The sequence below is a fragment of the Lynx canadensis genome, chromosome A3, assembly GCF_007474595.2.
Source record: "Lynx canadensis isolate LIC74 chromosome A3, mLynCan4.pri.v2, whole genome shotgun sequence".
Classification (NCBI taxonomy): domain Eukaryota; kingdom Metazoa; phylum Chordata; class Mammalia; order Carnivora; family Felidae; genus Lynx; species Lynx canadensis.
This window is the reverse complement of record NC_044305.1, coordinates 131,192,693-131,215,601: the sequence shown is the minus strand read 5'-3', so window position 1 is coordinate 131,215,601 and position 22,909 is coordinate 131,192,693. Positions and strand designations below refer to the sequence as shown.

At 54.0% G+C, this 22,909-nt stretch overlaps 1 protein-coding gene across 3 annotated transcripts in view; it reads left to right on the top strand.

The window, feature by feature from the left end:
- The window catches only part of LPIN1 (lipin 1), a 130,665-nt gene that overhangs the window by 102,278 nt on the left and 5,478 nt on the right, over positions 1-22,909 (top strand). For all 3 annotated transcript variants that reach the window (XM_030311623.1, XM_030311624.1, XM_030311625.1), the window contains 5 exons: positions 4,207-4,333; positions 5,315-5,463; positions 5,937-6,023; positions 15,955-16,107; positions 22,596-22,710. In XM_030311623.1, coding sequence (XP_030167483.1) covers positions 4,207-4,333; positions 5,315-5,463; positions 5,937-6,023; positions 15,955-16,107; positions 22,596-22,710 — 631 coding nt within the window. The remainder of the gene's footprint in view (positions 1-4,206; positions 4,334-5,314; positions 5,464-5,936; positions 6,024-15,954; positions 16,108-22,595; positions 22,711-22,909) is intronic.

Below are 22,909 nucleotides of genomic sequence, written 5' to 3'. Positions count from 1 at the left end.
GTGCTCAAGGTGCAGCGCAGGCTGAGAACGTGCTGGCCTCTGAAGGGATAGAAGCCGGTGGACTTTCAGCGGGTCGTTGTTTACGCCTGCGCGTGGCCAGCCGCGGGCTGCGAACGGCAGACCTGGAGTCGGGCAGGCCTGGTTTGGGGTCCTGGCTTCGGGCAAACTGGTCTCCATATCTGAGCAAAGGGGCAGGTGTCGTGTCCAGAGCAGCGGGGGAGGCAGCCTGGGAGGCAGCACGGTGACAGGGGACACAGACGGAGCGCTGGCTCTTCTGCCTTGAGAATTTAAAGCAGTGATTTAGCTCCACCAGAAACTTCCTGCTCTCCCGTTCTTTCGAAGAACCTTCTCTGTCCTAGCCATGGTTTCCGAACACGAGAGGCAGCGTGAGCAGGACGGAGAGCTGAGGCTGTGTCGGCCTGCCGTGCGATCCTTGGTGAATCGTCAGCCCCGCGGTGTCTCCTTTCCGTCTGTGAAATGGGGAGGATGATGCCAACCCCACATACATCGGCTCGGGCGGTTCCGTCCATGAGGAAGGAGGTCCAGAACGCAAACCCCACAGGGCCGCACGGCTGGGGGCGGGGCGTGCAGCTGTAGCAGGACAGTGGGGGGGGTGGCTCTGGGGTGGGCCCGGCCGGAGGGTCCAAGGCACAGAGCGTGACGACCGTGGGCAGTGTGGCATGCAGCGGCTCTGATACTGTTCCTCTCCGCTTCCCAGGGGCCGCGTGGGGGACCGGGGAGGGAGCTGGGGGGCGCAGGGGGCCATGGGGGCCCGAGGGGGGCGCAGGGGGCCGGTGGGGGCTCAGGGGGCCGAGGGGGACCAAGGGCGATGGGCAACGTGACCCTAGGGTGGCTCCTGCCCGCTAAGCCGGAGCCTCAGCTGGCACGGTTTCTCGGAATCGTTGCAGGTTTTCTCACCGCCTGACACGGTCCTCTTTGGACGTTGCCGAAAATGCTGTTCGCGGCCAAACAGAACCCATTTAAGAGCCCGCAGCGCTCTGAGTTCATCACGCTACGCTCGTTTATTAACCCTGAAAAACGAAGCGCTGACTCTTGCGAGAAGGGATCGGGAGTTTGAAAGTTCGTTCGAGAAAGGGAAACGTCTTAATTTTGGCCGGCGTTCTTAGGCCTTCGGCCTCCCCGCTCGATTCGTGCCGTTGACTCAGAGAAGGCGTTGGCGCCTTGCCGTAATCGACAGACTTGATTGACAGAACAGGCCCCGAAGCCGCCTCATTGAGCAAGCTGCTTGTCACCATGCGAGTCGTGGAACTTCCGCTTGCAGAATGTACGCGGCGACGGGCCCTAACCCGGGTGTTGTTCACAGCTGCTCCGCGAACACAGACTCTCCAGCGGGCTGAGCCCTTTTGTGTCGTTGCTTCTGGCCGGCGCTGGGAAGCGGCCCTGCTTCCGGGCCCTCGTGAGCCCCAGCGGACTCTGGCGGGACCCCCGTTGCGCGGGGTGGCGTCCTCGCCCCCAGCCGCTCTACCGGCAACCAACTGTATAGCTGCGTCCCAGAGTCTGTGTCTGTTTTCCCTCCAGCACGGCCAGCCGCACGGATTTAGTGGGTTTTTTGCTGTTTGGTCGCAAAGCAGCAGATGGAAATGAACGGTGATTCTGCCTCGTTCGTGTTTCCACACCCCACGGGCAGAGGCGCACGTCAGTCTGGTGTCGTGCGAGCTTTGGTTCGCGTTTGGATCTCATTTCCCTCCAGGCTGCTGGGTTGGAGCGTAGACAGTCTCCGATTCAGCGAGGGGCCTGCAGCCCGTCTCTTTCTGGGTTGCCAGCTGGGTGCTCCGGGACTGTGCCCGACCCATCTGGAAATCTGCGGGCCGGTGGTTCAGAAGAACCAGCGTTGTTCACGGGACCCACGGGGGCCGGGACCGGAAAGGGCTGTTGTCAGAACATGTCACTTTACAGACGAGCCAGGGGCCCAGAGAGGGGATTCTCCAGTTGTGAGGCCTCATCGGGGCTCGTGTCTCCTGGGCTGGTTCTGTCTGTCTGTCATCTGCCTGCATCCTGAGTGTTTTGGTGGGGGGTGGGGGGTGGGGATGCTGTTTGTTCCTCTATATGTGGTGATGAGGACATCAGGACTGAAAGAAAACGAAGCGATTTGTGCAAATGGCCTGATTCCCGTGGACTTCCAACACGGACTTCTCCGGTTCTAACCCCAGTGCCGTCTGCACTTTACCTAGAAACCGGCCACAGATGTCACTGGTTAGATTCATCTGCATGTAGCCCAGCCCTGCCGCAGACTAGCCTGGAGTCTAGCCTCTGTGCTCTGTCCTTCTAAAATTTTTTTAAAATGTTTATTTACTTTTGAGAGAGAGAGAGAGAGAGAGAGAGAGAGAGAGAGAGCAAGCGGGGGAGGAGCAGAGAGAGAGGGAGACACAGAATTCGAACCACGCTCTGGGCTCTGAGCTGTCCGTGCAGAGCCTGACGCGGGGCTCGAACCCACGGACTGTGAGATCATGACCTGAGCCAAAGTCGGACGCCCAACCGACTGAGCCACCCAGGCGCCCCCACGCTCTGTCGTCCTTTGTGGACCCAGTGGCCCGTTCCCATGGCTTATTCCCCACGGTCCCGGTGTCCTGGAGATGGCCAAGTCTGCTTTCCGATCATAGCACTTACCACGCTGTGTTGTGATTGTTGAGACAGAAAGCCCCGGGAGTGCGGGGGCCAGGCTGTTTGCCGAAGCGGCAGTGCTCGCAAGCACTGGTTGGATGAGCTCCAGCCCACCAGCCCCGAAGCCCTCAGGCTCCCTCTCATGGGGCCAGGGCGTCAGGAGCTCACGGAATCGCAGCTCATTCTAGCTGCGGAAGGAGGCTCCTCCCCACGAAGAGGTAGCCGAAGTAGCAGAAGAAGTAACAGAACAGCTGTGTCCGGTGACCTCCCTCAGGTCTCTCTAGTTCGGGGCAGCCGTGGATTGTAGACGTTGCTCTGGGGTGCACACACGGGGTGGGAAAGCAACAGGCCACACAGGAGTGGGAGGGGAGGCGGGGAGAGTGGGAGGCCAGAGGACAAGGGGGCGTTAGCGAGGTCCGAGCCCTTGGAGATAAAAAGAGAAGACGGAATTCCCAAGTGTATGAGTCTTGTTCCCAAGCGTATCAGTCTTGCAAACAGGGATGTCCCGAGCAGGAAGCTCTGGAGGCAGGCATGAGGATGGGACCTGCCTGCTTGGGGCCACTCAGCCTTTTCCACTTAGCCTTAGCCAACATTTGTTAACTTCGTACAGTGTTAGGACGTTTTTGGAGATAATGGTCCCCGGATACAGGAAGCAGCGGGAAGCCGCTGGGTTGGGGATTATGCCATAGCGGGATTTTAATCCAGGGAACAAGTAATTACTGATAGGCTTTATATGAGCTGTTTAAAGAAAACGAGCCTGCTTCCCACCCGCACCTCCCAGCCCTTCACCAGATGGAGAAGTCTGGAAGAGTCAGGATCATTGGCCTGTGGGTTCTGTGCAGGCAGACGAGGTGTGTAGGACAGCCGGCTCGGGGGTTCTGGAGAAGGACTGATGTCTTCCCTGCCTTCACCGGCACCTGCTGGGTTATTTGGGAATGTGTGTTTGGTGGGGCGCCTGGGTGGCTCAGTCGGTTGAGCGTCTGACCTCCGCTCAGCTCATGATCTCACGGTCCGTGAATTCGAGCCCTGCGTCAGGCTCTGTGCTGACCGCTCAGAGCCTGGAGCCTGCTTCAGACTCTGTGTCTCCCTCTCTCTCTGCCCCTCCCCCACTCATACTCTCCTTCTCTCTCTCTCAAAAATAAATAAACACTGAAAAAAAAAAAAGAAACGTGTGTTTGGAGAGGTGTGAACACGGAACTGATCCGTCAGGGTGTGTGGAAATTCAGAGTTCTCGTGCTTGGCCAGCAGCCTCGGGGAACAGAAGAGAATGTTTCCCTCGGCAAGGAGGGAGCTTAACCCTGTTTATCGGGAAGAGGAGCGTCTTGGTGGAAAGTGGAGTGATGATAGCGAGCGAGTAGGGACGTGAACGAGGAGAGGCAGCCCCGGATGAATAATGCAGGAGGCGTATGAATGGGAGTTAGCGGGCCTTCACGGAGAAATGTCATGGCATATGGCAAATGACCCCCCGAGAGACGGCCCTGGGGAGAGACCCGATCGACTCAGCCATTGATTCTGGCCTAATGCATTTTTCACGGCTGCCCAGATGCATGTCCTAAGTGGTGGTTACGTCACTGTGTGTTCCAGGATAAAGCATGAGTCGTCCTCCAGTGATGACGAACACGCAGCTTCCAAGCCCCCAAGTGCGGGCCACCTCCCCCTGTTGTCCAGCGTCAGCTACAAGAAGACCCTCCGGCTCACTTCGGAGCAGCTGGTGAGTGTGTCCTTCCCTCGTGTTCGTGCGCCCCGGCCGAGGCGTGGCCGCCCAGACTCAGCGGCTGGCTTGGGCGTCTGGGTGCCCCTCCGGTTCCTCTTGCCAAGCATCGGAGGAGGGAAGCCTGACAAAGCCAACTTATCCTCAGGTTTCAGTGACTGAGAGACTCGACTCTCCCAGGCTCTTTCCACTTTGCGACAGCTGTGCGTCTCCTAACCTGGGGGAGATCAAGCAGTTGCGAGGGCCGGGGGGGGGGGGGGTTCTCGAGAGCTTTGGGTGGCAGGGGGCCGTCACGGTCACAGTGTCGTCTTCGGGTTTCACCAGACCCTTCCTTCCCTGCCCCTTGTTTCCCATGAACAGCCAGTGAGCCAGTGTCCCCACTCTTTCGCTTCTGTCCCGAGAGTTAGCGGTGGGGGGGCCAGGCGTGGTGCTTCATGGGAAAAGGTCAGGCCCAGACTCCCGCTCAGTGCCACCAGCTCGCCTGGCAGTCTCTTGTGCAGTGGTGTGGCACCGGGCTTGGGCCAGCGATGCCAGGGGGACCCTGAGGGTCCCAGCACTGAGATCAAAACCGCCAAAAGGTAACCGTGCTTTCTGAGTCTGCTGTGAAGTCCTGGGATCTGCGGTTATTCCAGGAAACGTTTCCCCACTTGGCTTCGTGTCCCCTTTCATATTTAGTCGCGGAGTAGCGAGTGGGCCCTATTCTGAAGTTGGAACGATGAGGGCAAGGCTTCCTGCCCGTCACCTCCCGCCCCCTGCAGAGAGTGGGTGAGCTGCCTTTCAGGTGGGCCTGGGGTTCGGGATGGCCGGACCCCGGGAGGAACCGTCCTCATGGAGAGCGGGACAGCGAAAGGAGGGGTTGTACGGTGGCCTAGGGCAGAGAGCTCGAAAAGCGATCCCGACGTCGCCCCTCCTGGAAGAGGGGCCAAATAGCCCTCAGTCTGGGCTGTCCCCTCAAGCGGCCCCGCGGCTCATGTTTTTCAGAAAAGCTTGAAGTTGAAGAACGGCCCCAACGACGTGGTCTTTAGCGTGACCACACAGTACCAAGGCACGTGCCGCTGCGAGGGCACCATCTACCTGTGGGACTGGGACGACAAAGTCATCATTTCGGACATCGACGGGACCATCACCAGGTGGGTCCGGCTGTGTCGGGGCCCTGGGGCCTGCAGCCGGCATTTCTGCTCGCGGTCTGTGGCACCGTGTGGGGCCCGTACGGTTCGGTTCCCGGCGTGGTCCTGGGGTCTTCGCCCCTCGCCTTAAACAGCCGCAGTCCGGGCTCGGTGCTCGTCTCCATCGGGGCTCCCGCCTCCCTGGTTTTGATGTCTCGCGGATGCTTCCGAAGCGCGACTTTCCGAACGGCCTTTTTGCTTTGACTTAGCGAGTCACGGACTTGAGGCGTGATAGTTGGAAGGTGCCCTTTCGTGTGTTAACGTATCCCTCCGTCCTCATGTGATCTCTTTCGTTTTGTGCTTTTCTATCTGGAAAGTAAGTCACGGGTCCTGTTGGCGCCCCTCGTGAGGTATTTCTGGTACAGTGAGCTGGAATGGGCTTTTCCCCCCCTTTCGGCCTGCCCTTTTTATTTTCTTTTTCTCGTTTTTCTGTTTAGGTCAGATACTCTTGGCCACATTCTGCCCACCCTCGGGAAGGATTGGACCCACCAGGGCATTGCTAAGCTGTACCATAAAGTGAGCCAGTAAGTACCGGGCCCTCGCCCCCATCACATCATGGCACGGGCCATGACTGTGAGGGTGACTGTGAAGAGGGGTGCGGGCGGCTCAGGCGGCAGGGTCCGGGCGGGGGGGGGGGGGCGGGTGGAGGATTCTGAGTACACAAGTGAGTCCCAATCCCGCCGGCTCCCAAGTGTGAGTTCGGTACCCAGAGACGAGAAGGGAAGTGATAGGAGGCTCGAGAATCGTGGGCGGAAGGAGGGTGCTAGCGTTAGGGGGGGCACGACCTGCCGTCCTGTGTCGGGCACGCATCACTTCACTTACTAGCCTTTCAGAGTTACTGTAAGAATTGATAGCATTAATTCACCGAGAGAGAAACTCGGAGGGTTGAAGTGGTTTATCCACAGGCCCCCGGCCGCTAACAGGAGGTACAGCCGCCCCGGTCTGCTCTGGTCTGTCTCCAGGGTCAGGGCCCGTCAGGGTCTCTCCCTCCCCACACAGCTCGTCGCTTTCTCCATCATTCTGTGGACTAGAGTCTCCCTCATCAGTGAAACCTCTCCCTCCAAGGCTTTCTGTTCTCCAGCCTCTTAAAAAAGATTTTTCTTAACGTTTATTTATTTTTGAGGGAGAGAGAGACAGAGACAGAGAGAGAGAGAGACAGAGCGCAAACAGGGAAGAGGCAGAGAGAGAGGGAGACGTAGAATCCCAAGCAGGCTCCAGGCTCCGAGCTGTCAGCACAGAGCCCGACGCGGGGCTTGAACTCACAAACCGCGAGATCATGACCTGAGCCGAAGTCGGACGCTTAACCCGCTGAGCCACCCAGGCGCCCCTGTTCTCCAGTCTCTCAGAGCTGGAAGGTGCCTTAGGCCAACCCAGGACAGCCCCACCTTGCCATGGCGGAGGAAGGCGAGGAATCACAGAGTTAGGGGATGTCAGGCCGGAGAACCAGGCCGTGATTCCCAGGCTGAGCCGCTCACCTGTGGCCCGTTGTAGGTGACGATGGGGTGGGGGATGGGCACTCAAAGCCACGCCGGTGCTCTGAGCACAGATGAATGGAGTAGACTTTCCTGCCCCTCATTCATTCGTTCGTCCAGCATTTCGTGAGTGCCTGTTGTGTGCTTAGCCCAGGGACAGGCGCGGGGGATGTCATGAGGTGGACACGGTCTCTGGCCTCCTGAGCCTGATGCCGCAGTGAGGGCGGGGTGGCTGGGACGCGGCCCTCAGCCCCTGGTGGGTTGGAGAACTCGGATTTCTCGGATGCCCGGCTCATCGGTTTGAGCTTACTTCTCCAGATGTCACCCCCCGCAAAAAATCACAAAAGTAATACATGGGTCTTTAAAAAATGCAGAGAAATAAGAAAAGTTAGAGAAACTGGAGAGTACAGAGCTGGTGTCTCCTTCCTCTCTGCTCCGCACCAAGCTGATCCACTCCCCAGAAATGGAGCCACCGTGACCGGTTTTGTTCTGTCCCGCTGTCCTTAAAATCCACGCGCGCTGTCCCCGGGCCCCTGAGACGCACCCGTGCGCGCGTCGTTTACTAATACATCTTCCTGTTTCATTACCTGTGAGATCTGCCTCATTCTCCACTGCTGCACGAATCGTGTAACGTGGGTCAACCGTTCTGTATGTAACTAGCCCTCTGTTGACGAACCAGGGAGGTAGTTACCAGTTTTTTCGCCATTTCCCACGGTGACGCACAAAGCACTCAAACGCAGTGTCCATTGTGTGTGATGAGCCTATAAATAAATAAGGACGGCACACACGGGGGGCGGGGCTGGCGTAAAGTGGATTCCCAGAAGTGGAATTTCTGGTAGGAGGGGGAGCACATGAGCAGATCTGATCAGTGGGGCCAGATCGCCCTCCGCAGAGGTAGGCCCAGCCCGCAGTCTGGCAGACAGCCTGTGTGTTGGCCCCTTTCCCCACGGCCTCACCACGGCCGACCTCTCGCTCGCTCGGAAGGATTAATCCACCGAGGACCTGCTGCGACTCGCATGACGCTGAAAATTACATCTATTTTTAGTTGGAAGAAACTCTCCCGCGTCAGGATACCGAGAAGCTCACGGCCTGAATCATTTTGGGCTTTGGAACATAAATCCTTTCCTCACTGGACATTACAGCATAAAAGGGCACAGTTGCATTTTTGTTTGTCCTCCAGAAAAGAGATCTCTGTGGAAAGTCAAGTAGGGTAGCTTACCAGAGAACGCCTGAGCATTTTTTACGTTGGTTGCCTAGCGTGAGGTGAGTGAGGGCTGTGGGTGGTGGTCCAAAATGAGTACAGAATGCTTCCTGTATTTTCATTTGGGCCGAGAGGAAGGGGCTTGACGTTTGTTCATTCGCTGAGTTTGATGTGTGTCCTCAGCGGCTCCCACACAGTTAGGTTTCCGGAACAGTCTGCACACACAGCTCGGCCATGGCCTTCGGGGTTCTGCACGGAGCACCTCCCGGGGGCTCCTTGGCGTGGCTTTCCCCGCCTTCTGCGAGGCCCTTCTTTTCCAAGTTGCTCCCCAGACCTTCCTGCTCTAATCCAGGCCACATCCCACATTCCATGCTTCGTTTTCCCATTTTCCCGCCTACGCTCAAATGATGGCTTCTGCCCGGCATGCTCGTACCTCTGATTTTTGTCTCCCCACTTTTCCGCTTGTTGTGCCCAGCTCAGACGCCGTAGTCCTCACGATGCCTTTCCAGGCCAGAGTCGGCAACCCCGGGTGGCTCTTACCTCCTTACTGAGCTCTTTACTGACACCCAGGGGCCCGGGTTGGCTTGTTGGCGTCCTGGCGCAGGTCGGGCTCGGTGCGACATTCCCTTAGCTGACTGCTGGTTAGAGTGAACCCCCATGCTGGCCACGCCCCGCATGCTTCCTCCTCTGGGGTCCTGGGCAGCCGCAGCGGGACAAGTGTGGGGACTGAGGACTGGTGAGAGTGGCGGTGACTCCCTCTTCTCATGAGTCCCTGCTATTCTTTTGATGTCCTCCTGTGATTACCCCACAGGCCTAGTGAGAGAGCTCTTTGGCATGCTCTAGGGTTCCAGGAAGGTGATGCTATTTACTTTAGGATTTGGGGACGGATCACTCTGTCCTCACTCTGCTTTTTTGGAATGCAGGCTGCGCTTAAAATTCCTGCACTGCAGTATCTATCTAACGGGAGAACCAGTCTCGCCGATAGCCGCTTGCCTGACAGCAACAGAAAATGAGGGCAATTTTATTTTATTTTATTTTATTTTATTTTATTTTATTTTATTTTATTTTATTTTTGCCAAATGTAATTACTTTTTCGAATACAGTCAGCTGTGAGAAATTGTCTGTGGAGCTGGGTGTTACCTTGTTCAGCGAGAGGGTATAAAAGAGCCGGCTTGGTTATTGATTAAGAAGAACGCCAGCCGATAGAAACGGAAGACGTGAGACTCTCCCCTCCCGTTCAAGTATCGGTCAGCGTGCACAAGGGAAGTACAAGACTCTTCCCTAAAATATCCAGCTCACTGAGCCCGTGGGTCTTTTAGGGGCTAAACGTGGGCAATAACCGCTCTGATTTTCCGCCTTCCTTGATGGGTACTTTTATAGTGATGGAAGCAGAAATCAGTGTGTGTGTGATTTAGCGAGCATGAATGCTCCCGTGTTTTCGTGGGTGGATGGGTTCGTCTGTGGCCTGGAGACGGCTGTGTGAAGCCAGGATTCTGAAAGCGGAAGGCATCATTAGCAGACGCGTTAGGGTCTTTTCTCCTTTTCGCCGATGTTTTTTTCTCCCACTCTGGGTCTTAGGGGATTGCATTCGTTAACGTCTGACAGTAAGGATGGAGAGTCTGATGGGGAGTCGGGGGGACGGCCGGAATCTGAAGGGGATGGCCGGAATCTGAAGGGGACGGCCGGAATCTGAAGGGGATGGCCGGAATCTGAAGGGGACGGCCGGAATCTGAAGGGGACGGCCGGAATCTGAAGGGGACGGCCCTTCCCTCACCCTGGCCGCTTAGACCTCGTCCCCCACTCCCAGCGTTGGTTTCCTCATCTCTAAAAGGGGAAAATTCGGCTGGGCGGTCCCTGAGGTCACCGCCAGCCCAGAAATGCCATGCCCGCACGTCGTGGGGTTGCTGTCACAAGTGTGTGTGTTGTGCAGCTGGGTGTTCTTTTCCACGCCCGGCCTCCGTGAGGACCCCCAGATTTAGCGGACTCTGATTGTGAATCTGCTGCACGCCAGGGGCTGTGCCGGTGCCTCTCCGTAAGGGAGCTCGGGATCCTGTAGCAGCGGGTGATGGGGACCCTGTAAGGATGCAGGGAAGGGGATGCGCGGTGAGATGCAGATTTCTCAGGCGGAAGTGAGGGAGAGATTAAATCTGATCGGAGGGGCGAGAAATCCGAGACGGTTTCAGCGAGAAGGAGGCCCGGAGCCGAGGCTTGTTGGGTGGGCAGGGTTTCAGGGTTTGAGAGAAGGGCACTCGTCACAGGGGGAGGCAGGGCGAGAGGAGGTGGGGCTGAGAGCCAGGCCGGAGTGAGCACGGTGGGCGCGGAAGGGAGGCTCTGGGCAGGGGACCTCCGAGGCCGGGCTGGGGACAAGTCTGAGCTTGGCCTACAGCCTTCCATCCTTAAGGGAGCGAGCGGTTATCCTCCCTCTGGGCCTGCAGACGGGGCTACAGGGCCCCTTTTTTCTGCAAGAGTGCTCTCCACCGAGGGCGATTTTGGCCCCCAGAGACCCATGACAATGCCCGGAGCCCCTTTCTGGTCGCCATGCCTGGGGTGTGTCGAGGACCCTTAGCAGGTGGAGGCCAGGGATGCTGCTAGACGTCCAACAGGGCGGCCTTGTCGGGGCTTCTGCCCGGCCCCCCTGCAATGATTTATCCAGGCCAAGATGTCAGTGGTGGAGAAATGTCCGCCTAGACGCTTCTCTTGGCAAATAGCCCCAGGGGTGATCTTTCCAAGCTATTTTAATATCTGCCTGGGCCAAGTGTTTTCAGAGAGATACAAGAGGCTGAGACATATGGAGAAATCGTCAGTGGGACGCTGGGACGTGGAATCCTCTTTCTTTTTGGCTCTGGTATCTCCCCGAGTCCTGTTGTAGTTGCCGAGATCTCAGAGGGGTAAGTGTGACCCACGTGTGTGTTGTACGTCTGTGCGCACGCTCTCCTCGGGCAGGCTTCGCCCTTCCCTCCCGGGGAGCCCACAAGTCCACCTTTTTTGCAGTCAAGGGTAGGTCTCCCCACCTGCCCACTCCCGAAGGGCAGGGCTGTGCCGCCCCGTGTGCACCCGGAGCTCAGGCGAGGTGCTGGTGGGAGCAGCGCGTCCTGCCCTTCTGAGTGAGGAGTGAGCAGTCTTACCCCCCAGAGGCTCCCTTGAGAGTAAACTTTGGTGACTCGGTGTCACCTGAGCATTTGATGGGAGCGCTTGGTATTTCAGGCAGCTTTCGTGGGGGCGAAGCCTCTGCCATCAACAAGCAATCCCCCCCCCCCCCCCCAGCTCCTCCAGGAGTCTCGGCGCTGATTTTCCAGCCAAGTTTAGTAATGGCCTTCGAAGCAGAATACTTGCCTGGTGAGAAGGAGGCAGTGAGTGGCCTGATCGAACCCTGAAATGTATCAGGAAATCAGGTTTTGAATAAAATTAGCATCTCAAACCCCTGCAGGTGGCCGCTTTTAGGACTCCGATGTGAAGAGCTATATACAGAAAGAGTGGGTATTTTTTTTTAAAGACTGCATTAATCAGAGAGCTAAAACACAAAGATGTTTGAGTAAAAAGGTTGCTTGATTTTAAGACGCATCCCTGGATTCCAGACAAGCTGGTATTTCTGGATTCTCTCCCTCTTAAAAGTTTCCTGTTTCTCGGTTTTGAAGGACGTATTTATTTATTTATTTATTTAAATACGAAATGTCTTGTCAGATTGGTTTCCATACAACAGCCAGTGCACGTCCCAACAGGTGCCCCCCTCAATGCCCATCACCCACCCCCACCTCCCTCCCACCCCCCATCAACCCTCAGTTTACTCTCAGTATTTGAGAGTCTCTTATGGTTTGCCTCCCTCCCTCTCTAACCTTTTTTTTTTTTTCCTTCCCCTCCCCCTTGGTCTTCTGTTAAGTTTCTCAGGATCCACATAAGAGTGAAAACATGGGATCTGTCTTTCTCTGTAGGACTTATTTCACTTAGCATAACATTCTCCAGTTCCGTCCACGGTGCTACAAAAGGCCAGATTTATTCATAAGCAAGTCTAGAGATGAGCCCCTTAACCGGCATCAAATGTTCATGCTGGAGGACTAAGTCAGGGAGAAGTGGGGCAGCTTGTATTATTCTCTCATTGCGCAAATATTTACTAAGTGTCTGTAACTTGCCAGGCACTGTTTTTTGGCCCTGGGGTTACAGCGAAGCATGAGACCAAGCCCCCGCCCTCAGGGGGCTTATGGATTAACAAGAGACCACCTTCAAACCAGGAACTATACTGTAACATTAGCGATGGGTGCCATTAGGGAGACTAAAGCAGAGCAAAGGTTTTGTCGCTGAAGTGGGGATAGGGGAGCGTGTGTTTTACTTTTTTTATTTTATTTTAACGTTTATTTATTATTGAGAAACAGAGACAGAGCATGAGCAGGGGAGGGGCAGAGAGAAGGGGAGACACAGAATCCGAAGCAGGCTCCAGTCTCTGAGCTGTCAGCACAGAGCCCGACGCGGGGCTCGAACTCAACGAACCTTCAAACTGTAAGATCATGACCTGAGCTGAAGTCGGCTGCCCACCCAACTGAGCCACCCAGGCAGCCCCCCCTTTTTTTTAAACAATTTTTAAAAAAAGTTTTGTCGATGCTTATTTATTTTTGAGAGAGAGAGAGAGAGAGAAAGAGAGAGACAGAGCAAGAGCAGGGGAGGGGCAGGCACAGAATCCGAAGCAGGCTCCAGGCTCCAAACCATCAGCCCAGAGCCCGACGCGGGGCTGGAACTTATAAACCTCGAGATCATGAGCTGAGCCGAAGTCGGACGCTTAACCAACTGAGCCACCCAGGCGCCCCGGGAGTGTGTGTTTTATTAAATAGGGGGACAAGGGAAGGGCCCTCTGAGGAGGTGATGTCTGAGCAGAGACCTAGGTGAGGTGAGGGAGTGAGTAAGCCTGAGGTGTGGGGAAGAGTGTTCCAGGCAGAAGGAACATCATGTGCAGGTGCCCAGTGCAGGAATGAGCATGGTGCCTCGGAAGACTGGCAGGGGCACCTTTCTGGCGAGCGGGAGTGAGGGAGTATATGGGGTTGGAGAGAGCGATGGGGACCAGGTCTCACTGGCCTTGTAGAGTTTGGATTGTGTCTGAGAGAGATGTCGAGGTTCTTCAGGGTGTTGAGCACGACGTGAGTGTGTTTTGAGGTTTCTTTCTGTGTGCAGACTGGTGTGGGGGGGGGGTGGGGGCCGATTCAAGCTGCCGCGGGAATAGAGGTGAGAGGCCCCGTCCCGGTAGCAGGGGACTCGGGGTGGTTTGGGGTCCTTGCTGGGGTGGAGTTGAGGCAATGGGGGTGGGGGGGAGGCAGTGGTCGTGAGAAGTAGACTCCCAGGTGGCCCTGAGGTTTGACCTTTCACCTGGGCCAGCGAGAGCCACTTGCTCAGCGAGGACGCGGCAGGAGCGCCCGCGCACATTTGACTGTGGGCGCACCGCGTCGGGGGTACGTCGTCTGTCTCATTAGTGACAGGGTGGTTTGTGGTTGCACGTATTGGCCTGGAGCTTAAGAGAGGCGTCTCGACTGGAAGTATAAATCTGGAAGGCAGCCAGGTATAGATGGTGTTTAAAAAATGTTTAGTGTATTTTATTTAGCCCAATACATATATGGAAACCATTACCGTTTAAAATCCATATAAAAATTACTAACGGGAGATAGCTTCTGTTTTTTTTTATTTATTTATTTTTTTAAATTTTTTTTTTTTTTCAACGTTTATTTATTTTTGGGACAGAGAGAGACAGAGCATGAACGGGGGAGGGGCAGAGAGAGAGGGAGACACAGAATCGGAAACAGGCTCCAGGCTCTGAGCCATCAGCCCAGAGCCTGATGCGGGGCTCGAACTCACGGACCGCGAGATCGTGACCTGGCTGAAGTCGGAGGCTTAACCGACTGCGCCACCCAGGCGCCCCAAGCTTCTGTTTTTTTACGGTAAGCCTTTGAAACGTGGCATACATGTATCTTAACAGCACATCTCGTTTTGGTCACTAAGCTTTGAAGGGTTAAAACGAGGGAAATGCAGTCCTGCTCAAGCAGTAAAGTTGTATGTCATGAAGAATTGGCCTGCGATCTGTGTTTCATTCCCAACCACTGTTGGCACCCAACGTGTGGGGCTGTCGCACGAAGCTGTCCTGAAATTCCCTACAGGCGCCAACTGGGTGTCCAACAATTCCGTCCACTTCTGACACCACCTACCCAGAGGTAGGGTAGACCCCACAGGTTAGGGGCCCGGTCCAAAGACACCTCCCACTGCAGATGCCAGCCGTGACTAGGAGGTCCCCAGTTTATCCCCGCTTGTGCCCAACTTGGCTACAGATCAGGGGTCCCCACAACCGCCTCTGGGGTTTAATAATTTGCTATAAAGGCTCACAGAACTTAGGCAAACACTTGGGTTTATTCTACAGGATACAAATGAACAGCCGGGTGCAGAGGCACATAGAACGATGTCTGGAAGGGTCTCGTCTCCACGGGGTGGGGGTGTGTCCTGGCACGTGGAGGCACTCACCTGCCTCTCCCCACCCTGAACCCCATTGTTGAGGGGTTTTGTGTAGGCACGATTGATTAGATCATTGACTGTTGGTGATTGAATTCCATCTCCAGCCCCTCTGCCTTGCCCGGAATTTGTGTGCATGGGGTGGGGGGGATGGGTGGGGGGGGGTTGGTGGGGATGAAAGTTCCAGCCCTCTGATTGCATGGCTGGTTCCTATGGCAACCGTGGCCCCCCTCATCAGCATAAACTCAGGGGTGTGTGGAGGAAGGGGCTTGTGTTGGATAATAGGTGCCTGGTCACTCAGAAAGTCCAAGGGTCTGGAAGCTCTGTGCTGGGACCCGGGGATGAGGACCACAGAGATCTGTATCGTATCACAACATCACAAATAGCGCACGCCGCTCCGGTTTGTTTGTGGCATTCAGGGCCGTGGGGGAGTGGGCGTGATCCCGCGGGGAGTGAGGCGGTGAGGACCCCAGGACTCGGGCACCTAGAGCCTGGGTGGAGACGGGGCCCAGGCCTATCTGGGAAGAGCCGGCCGCTGCTGGAAGCAGACTGGGGGCGGTGGGGACTGGAAGCAGGGGGACGGAGGCGCTCCAGAGGGAGGGACTGTCACACGTGCTGTGCGTGCCACAAAGTCTGTTCCTATGCGGCGTCGCAGGGACCTGGGGGGGCTAGCAAGACAGGGGACCGAGTCCGCTTGGAGCGGGGTGACGCGGGTGGAGAAGTGCGGTCAGTGCAGACACACGGCCGAGGGAGCGGGGCGACGGGGATCGGTGCGGAGAAGGAAAACCCAAGGCGGTGGTTGTGTTTAGGACGAGATGAGAGGGGGCGGGCACGTATTTATGTGCTTTCGGGAATCATCCCGCCGAGGGGAGGATCTGATGGCGTGTGTCGGGGGCGGGGGGACGGGCTCCGTGCTGCGGTGCACCTGCGGGGGCCCTGTGCGCTGGTGGCTGGGTGGCCTTTCCGGGGAGCAGGGACCCGGAGGACGAGCAGTGCAGGGGCAGGTAGCCCGGCCAGTTTGCGTAGAGCCTCAGCGTCTCCAGCATAAAGCGGAGGGAAAAGCCCTACCGAACGGACTTGCTGTGAGGGTTACACCAAGTGAGGGACGTGGGCTCCGTGAGGGACAGCGAAAAGCATTCGGGCTTCCCTCTCAGTGCCAAATAGTGTCGTATAGGAGGTGGCCTTCTGCTGGTGAGGAAGCTTGCAGCAACGCCTTTCTTCGAGAAGCACAGGTCAGGGTGTGCGAACGCGGAGCGGTTCGGTCGCGGGATGCCGTGACACCCGAATGCTTTGTCTCTTTTGCAGAAACGGATATAAGTTTCTCTACTGTTCTGCACGTGCCATCGGGATGGCGGACATGACGAGGGGCTATTTGCACTGGGTCAACGAGAGGGGCACGGTGCTGCCTCAGGGGCCCCTGCTGCTGAGCCCAAGCAGTCTCTTCTCGGCCTTGCACAGGTATGGCGCTCGCTTACGCACACTCCTGCCCCACATCTGCCGGCCAGTTCCTCCCCCGCCCCTCTTCCCTGCAAGTTTTTGCAAGCATAGCCTCTTAACTGGTCTGCCCTAGCCCATCTCCTGAGCCACAGTGGGCACCAGCAGATTCGTCCTAAGATGCAGGTCTGGTTCTGTCACCTCGTCCACACCCTTCTTCAGCTCATCGTGGCTCTCAGGATCAAGTCCACATTCATGAGCTCCGGTCACGTGACTCTTCCTGAGTCGCCCCTGCCCTGCTTTGCAGTTTTTGAAACCCGTTCTCCGGAAGAGTTCTCTACTTGAAGCCTCCAGTATGTGCACATGCTGTTCCCTCTGTGTGGGCAGCTGTCCCTCCACCGTGGCCGGTCTGACTCTTAAGGATTCTGAGAATCAACTTGCATTCTGTCTAATCGGGGGCCTGGACCGGGTTAAGTGGCCCCTCTACCAGCCGCCGCCTGGCCCTGGTCTCCCAGAACACTCACCGTTTTTGGGAGTTCTGGTTACGCCGTTTGTTTTGTTTTGTTTTTAATTTTTTAAATTTATTTTGAGATGGAGGGAGAGCGAGTGAGCAGGGGAGGGGCAGAGAGAGAAGGAGAGAGAGAGAAGCCCAAGCAGGCTCTGTGCTGGGAGTTGCGAAGCCTGATGTGAGGCTCAGTCTCACAAACTGTGAGATCATGACCTGAGCCGAAACCAAGAGTCAGACGCTCAACTGACTCAACCATCTAGGAGCCCCAACACTGTTTTAATGGCCCTCTAATGTCGCTAGCCAGCCTCTGAGTACCCTTCTCCCTACACCACCCCTTTCCCCGCCACAGCCGCGTTCAGAGAAGCCGGGCCAAACTGAGTCTGGCCTCCTGGCGTTGGAGAGGAGAACGCTGGGCTTCCCGGTAGCTTGAGGCCCAGGACAGCCTCCCTGACTGTTCTCAAAGCACAATCTACTGTGGTCGTAATAGGACGTTGGTCTTGTCAAAGGCTGGTTCTGAGTATCAGAGAATTCTGTCTTCAAGACCCAGTGACAGGCTTTGGTATGATTCTGCCTCAGTTTGACGACCCGATAAGCTGCTTGCTGCCGCTGACTATGCAAACGACAGAAACATCCAGATGCGCCCAAAGCACCATATTGGCTCCTCCCAGGGTATTTTTCTTCAGCTCTGTGGATCCCTTTTCTTTAAAAAAAAATTTTTTTTTTTTTTTTTTTTACACTTATTTGAGAGGGCACAAGTGGGGAGGGGCAGAGAGAGAAGGAGACAGAATCCGAAGCAGGCTCCAGGCTCTGAGCTGTCGGCACAGAGCCCGATGCGGGGCTCGAACTCACGGACCGTGAGACCATGACCTGAGCCAAAGTCAGACACTTAACCGACTGAGCCACCCAGGCGCCCCATCTGTGGATCCCTTTTCTATCACAGCTTTGCTTTGTGTGATTTGTAATTTTTTTTTTTTCCTGTAGTAAAAGATCTCGCATTGAAACTTGTAGTTTCTGGGCAAGAAATTTGGGCAAAACCTATGGATGCCATAGTGCATTTCAGATCCTGATAGCTGTCCTGACAGTGTAGGTGTGGGTACAAATCCAGACTTGAGTGAAATGAGGTCCCTGACTTATGTCGACACTTTGTAGCAAGCTACTCATTACCAGGTATTAAGTACTGAGGATTTGCGAGGCAAGGCAGAATGTTGACATTATTACTCTGATATCCTACCACTAAATATATGTTTAAGGTAATCCTTTTCATTTTTTCCTCTTATTTAAATACCACTGTCCAAGATCTGTTGCCTTTTCCTTGTGAGGACTTACTAAACCAAACCAGGAAACCTCACAATGTGTGTGCCTTCTCAGAGGACGGAGATGATGGTCACAGCCAACAGCCTGTTCCTTCTAATACTACTTTCCAGCCCGAGCTGTTCTGGGTATTAGCTTCCCTGCAGATTTTCTAGAATTGACGGGCAAGTCTGTGTGAGCCAGAATGACCTTCTCTAGCAAGATGCTTTCATTGGGTGCAGTCCTTCTTCTTTTTTTTTTTTTTTTTATTAAAAAAATTTTTGTTTGACATTTATTTATTTTTGAGAGACCGAGAGAGACAGAGCATGAGCAGGGTAGGGGCAGAGAGAGAGGGAGACACAGAATGGGAAGCAGGCTCCGGGCTCCGAGCTGTCAGCACAGAGCCCGACGCGGGGCTCGAACCCACAAACCGCGAGATCGTGACCTGAGCCTCAGTTGGACGCTTAACTGACTGAACCACCCAGGTGCCCCGGGGGCAGTTTTGATTGTACCGCCTGGGTCTAAATTGGAATGAAGGAAAATAAAGATTGTGGGCAGAGCACGGTCTGTAGGGACAGCAGAGAGGGTTCTGAAGTGAGGAAGGAGACCCCCCCCACCCAAAGCGGACCCCCCTCCCCGCCCACCCACCCCCCCACCCCCACCCCAAGCTCTGATGCTGCCTGGAGACTGACTGGTGGTGTGGCAAGCGGTGCTTCCCCTTCCTGGGTCTGTTTCCTCACCTGCCAGATGGGAGGGTTCTGTTCGATGATCCCAAGTGTGCCTTCCAGCCCTGAAATGCTATGATTCGAGGAAACGTGTCTGAAAAAAAGAAGCCGATGGAATCTGTTTCACACACCTGATCTTTTGGTTCAGGAGCTTCTTCTTTTAAAGTAGAAATTGGCTTTGAGTCATGTGATTCTTTTTAGTCAGCTGGCCTTCTTTTTGTTGTGGCGTCAGGGCATTTTAGATCATTTTCATGAGCCCTCTGTGAACACAGGGCACATTCCTAGTAACGCACGGCGCGTCTCATGGCGGGGGGATCTCACTGATGACAGGCAGGTTGGACAGATTAGCCTTGGCCAAGTCCCAAGACGGGGTTCCTGGGCAGATGTGACCTTCCTGGAGTTTGGCAGAGACAGAGGCTGGCCTCTGTCTCTGGGAAACTAGAAGCTATTTCAACAGTGACCACGTTTTCCCTTCGGGGTTTGCTGAGGTGCTCGGAGACTTGGATAAATGACACTTAATTGTTTCCTGGAGGAAAATTACCTCAAGGGTGAGTTGAGTGACCAGGGACTAATTGCAAATGCAGATCACTGAAGACAGGCTGTGCCAGGGAGCATTCTGGACAGGAGCCCTCACTGCTTCTTCCCGGGTCACCTTACTGCCCACGAGGAGCCTTGCACTAGTGGCGTGGGGCCACGGCGTGTTTTCTTAGTGTGCATTTCTTACCCGGTATGTGCGCGTGGAGACGCCTTCCTCCCCACCTGCCACTTACCCACACCCTCAAGCACACAGGCTGTGGGTATGTTCATGCAAGAGAGAGAGAGAGAGAGAGAGAGAGATTGAAGCAGGAAGCTGAATTTGGATGGTGTCCTCCAGGTGGATTGAAGTTTGAGACTCATCATCAGACATCAGCCATGTTTCTACCCATAAGGGTCCTAAGATATAGAATATAAAACTCTTTAGTGTTAAGGTTAAGAAGGGCTCTGGAGTCCCCAGAAGTCAGTACAGAGCCAGGACCAGCCTTTGGGTTTTTTGACACTCAGGTTAATGCTGTGTCACCACCACCACCACCATCATCATCTAAATTGCATTTTTAAAAAATGCTTGTTTATTTTTGAGAGAGAAAGAGCACGCACGAGCAGGGGAGGGGTAGAGAGGGAAGGAGGGAGACACAGGATCCGAAGCAGGCTCTGTGCTGACAGCACAGAGCCCGACGTGGAGCTCAAACTCACGAACCGCAAGATCATGACCTGAGCCGCAGTCAGATGCTCAACCTACTGAGCCACCCAGGCACGCCTAAATTACATTTTGAGTAGATACAGAAGACTATTTCTAAGATATATGCGGGGTATAAACGATAATCAAAGAGTGAACACCAGCATACCCACCATGCAGTGAAGGCAAAGGGCCAGACCATTCCTTTTGAAATCATAGTAGTGACATTAGCCACTGTCCCTGAATCTTTGTTAAACATCCCTTGCTTTTCTAAGCTGTGTTATCACATACATTTGTGACCCTAACCAATATGTTTAATTGTGCACGCGTGTGAACTTTATGTAAACCTACCGTGTGTTCTGTGGGGCTGGCTGTTTTCGCTCAACAGTATGTTCCCGTGACTGTTGAGTAGACCTGTAACCCATTCATTTTACTTCTGTCTGCGCTCCTGTTGTAGGACCTACCACGGTTCATCCGTGCCACTACGGATGGAGACTTGGGTCACTTCAGTTTTTCACCATTGAGAGCAGCACTTCTTGCGTGTGCCCGCTGGGGGCGCACTCACTAGCTGCTTTAGAGTGAACACTTAGGAGCGGGATTTCTGGCCACAGAGCATATGCACACATTCAGCGTTATGAGTTTGTTCCAAACTGTTTTCCAAAGTGGTCGAACCCATTTATGCACCGGCAGTGGTGTGGAAATGCTCCCCCTGCTCTACTTTCTTGCCAACACGTCAGCTGTTTACATTTTTGCTCGTCCGGTGGGTGTGAAATGTCTGTCTGCGTGTGTGTGTTGTCCGTTCGGGCCTCATCTTCTGTGAAGTGCCTGTTCACGTTTCTTTCTCAATTTTCTTTTTGGTTCGTAAGCGTGTGTTATAGATTCTATATGTGTAGCCTTTGTTATGAGCGCTGCAGACAGCTGTCCCCCGGTCTATCGCTTGTGATGAACATAAATTCTCAGTTTCATGTACTTGAACATATCATCTCCTCTGTAGTTTGTCCTATTTGTGTGTTAAAAAAGGGCTTCCCGGGGCGCCTGGGTGGCGCAGTCGGTTAAGCGTCCGACTTCAGCCAGGTCACGATCTCGCGGTCCGTGAGTTCGAGCCCCGCGTCGGGCTCTGGGCTGATGGCTCAGAGCCTGGAGCCTGTTTCTGATTCTGTGTCTCCCTCTCTCTCTGCCCCTCCCCCGTTCATTCTCTGTCTCTCTCTGTCCCAAAAATAAATAAATGTTGAAAAAAAAAATTAAAAAAAAAAAAGGGCTTCCCTGGCCGAGGTCATGAAGGTAGGCTCCTGTATTTTATCTAAAGGTGTTGCCTTTCAGGTTTCGGTGTGTAATCCACCAGGAATTGATTTTTGTGTGTGGAGTGCGGGAGAGTCCATTTCCCTTCTTTTTTTTGTCTTCCTTAAAGGGATGTTCAGTTGTCCCAGCACCATTTACTGAAATGATTGCCCATTTCCTCTTGCTCTGAACTGTCGTCGTGCTCGTGAATCAAGTGTCCATCAACGTGTGGTTTGGTTTCTGGCCTTTGCTCTTGTGTGTTACTGACTATCAAGTCTTATAAAAGCATACAGACAAAATTCTGTCGAGAGTTTGACTGAAATGACAGTGAATCTGTAGGTCAATTTCGGGAGAATTAGTATCTCCTTATAATATTGAATCTCCCAGTTCACTTACATGGTGTATTTCATTTAGGTCTTCCCTATTATGTTTCAATAACATTTATAATTTTATCCATAAAAGTCTGGCACATCTTTCCAGTAGGTTTATTCCTAGACCTTTGAGATTTTAGAGTTCTGTGTACAGAATTACATGTTTACCTGTTTGTTTCTTCTGATGCGTGAAAATGCAATTGATTTTTGTACATTAATTTTTTTTTCTATACTAATTTTATAGCCAGCATCGGATCGATCTCTTATCAATAATGGTAATTCGTCTGTGGATTATTTTTTTTTAATCAATTATTATTATTATTTTTTTGTGTGTGAATAGTGAGAGCTTCTATTCTCTCCTTCCCTATCCTGATAACTTTTATGTTTTCCTTACATCACTGCGCCAATGAGGACCCGCAGCGCATTGTCGGGGCGAAATGGCCATAGGGGCCACCTGTTGTTCCACTCTTACAGGGGCACTTGCTGTGGGTGTGGACCATTCCCTGCTATTCCGGGTTTAAGATGTTTCATCTTGGGTAGATACCACATTGTATCAAGTGCCCTGCCTGTGTCTATTGACCCGGTATATTTTCTGGTACTTGAATCTGTTACCCTGTTATACTGCATTACTTGGTTTAGCGTATCGAATTACTCTTGCGTTCCTGGAATAAAACTCCTGCGCCAAAAGTTGTTGCAGTCAGTTTGCATATCCATACTTACTTAGGACGTTTGCACTGCCGTCTCACGAGTGAGGTTGGCCCGCGCTTCCCTCATATTTTTCTCCTCTAAGTCTTGTGTTTGAGGTTACACTAGCCTCATAAAATGAGCGTCGAGACGTTCTCCCTTCTTCTGTGTCTGGAATTCTTTGTAAGTCGGGTGCCTGGTGGAGGTCTTTGGTAAAATCACTTGTCCTCAGCGTTTGCTCTGTGGGAAGACTGGAAAGTACAGATTCTCCGCCTTCTCTCTCGTGCTTTTCGGGGACCGCCGCCCTGACTTACACATGGTTGACTTTTGAAGATACGGGAATGTTCTTGGCATCACGGCATCTTGGGCGTGTAGAAGTAGTTTGATGCTCCTGAAGCCCCTCCTCTCAGGCTGATCCATTGATTATTTATTTGTTTTCACAGAGAAGTGATTGAAAAGAAGCCCGAGAAGTTTAAAGTCCAGTGTTTGACAGACATCAAAAATCTGTTTTTTCCAAACACGGAACCCTTTTACGCCGCTTTTGGAAACCGGCCGGCCGTAAGTAACAAACAGATGGGCTGTGTGAGAGCTCTTGAAACTTACTGTCTTTTCTGACAGCGGTCATCGGAAGGGTGGGCCTGGGTGACATGTGGCGCCAGCATCCCCTCCCACCAGCAGTAGTTGTAAGGAGAGACTGCACATTATTTCGTGGCCTTGGAAGCTCGGCTAGTGGATTTCAGTCTGAAGCTTGCAATGT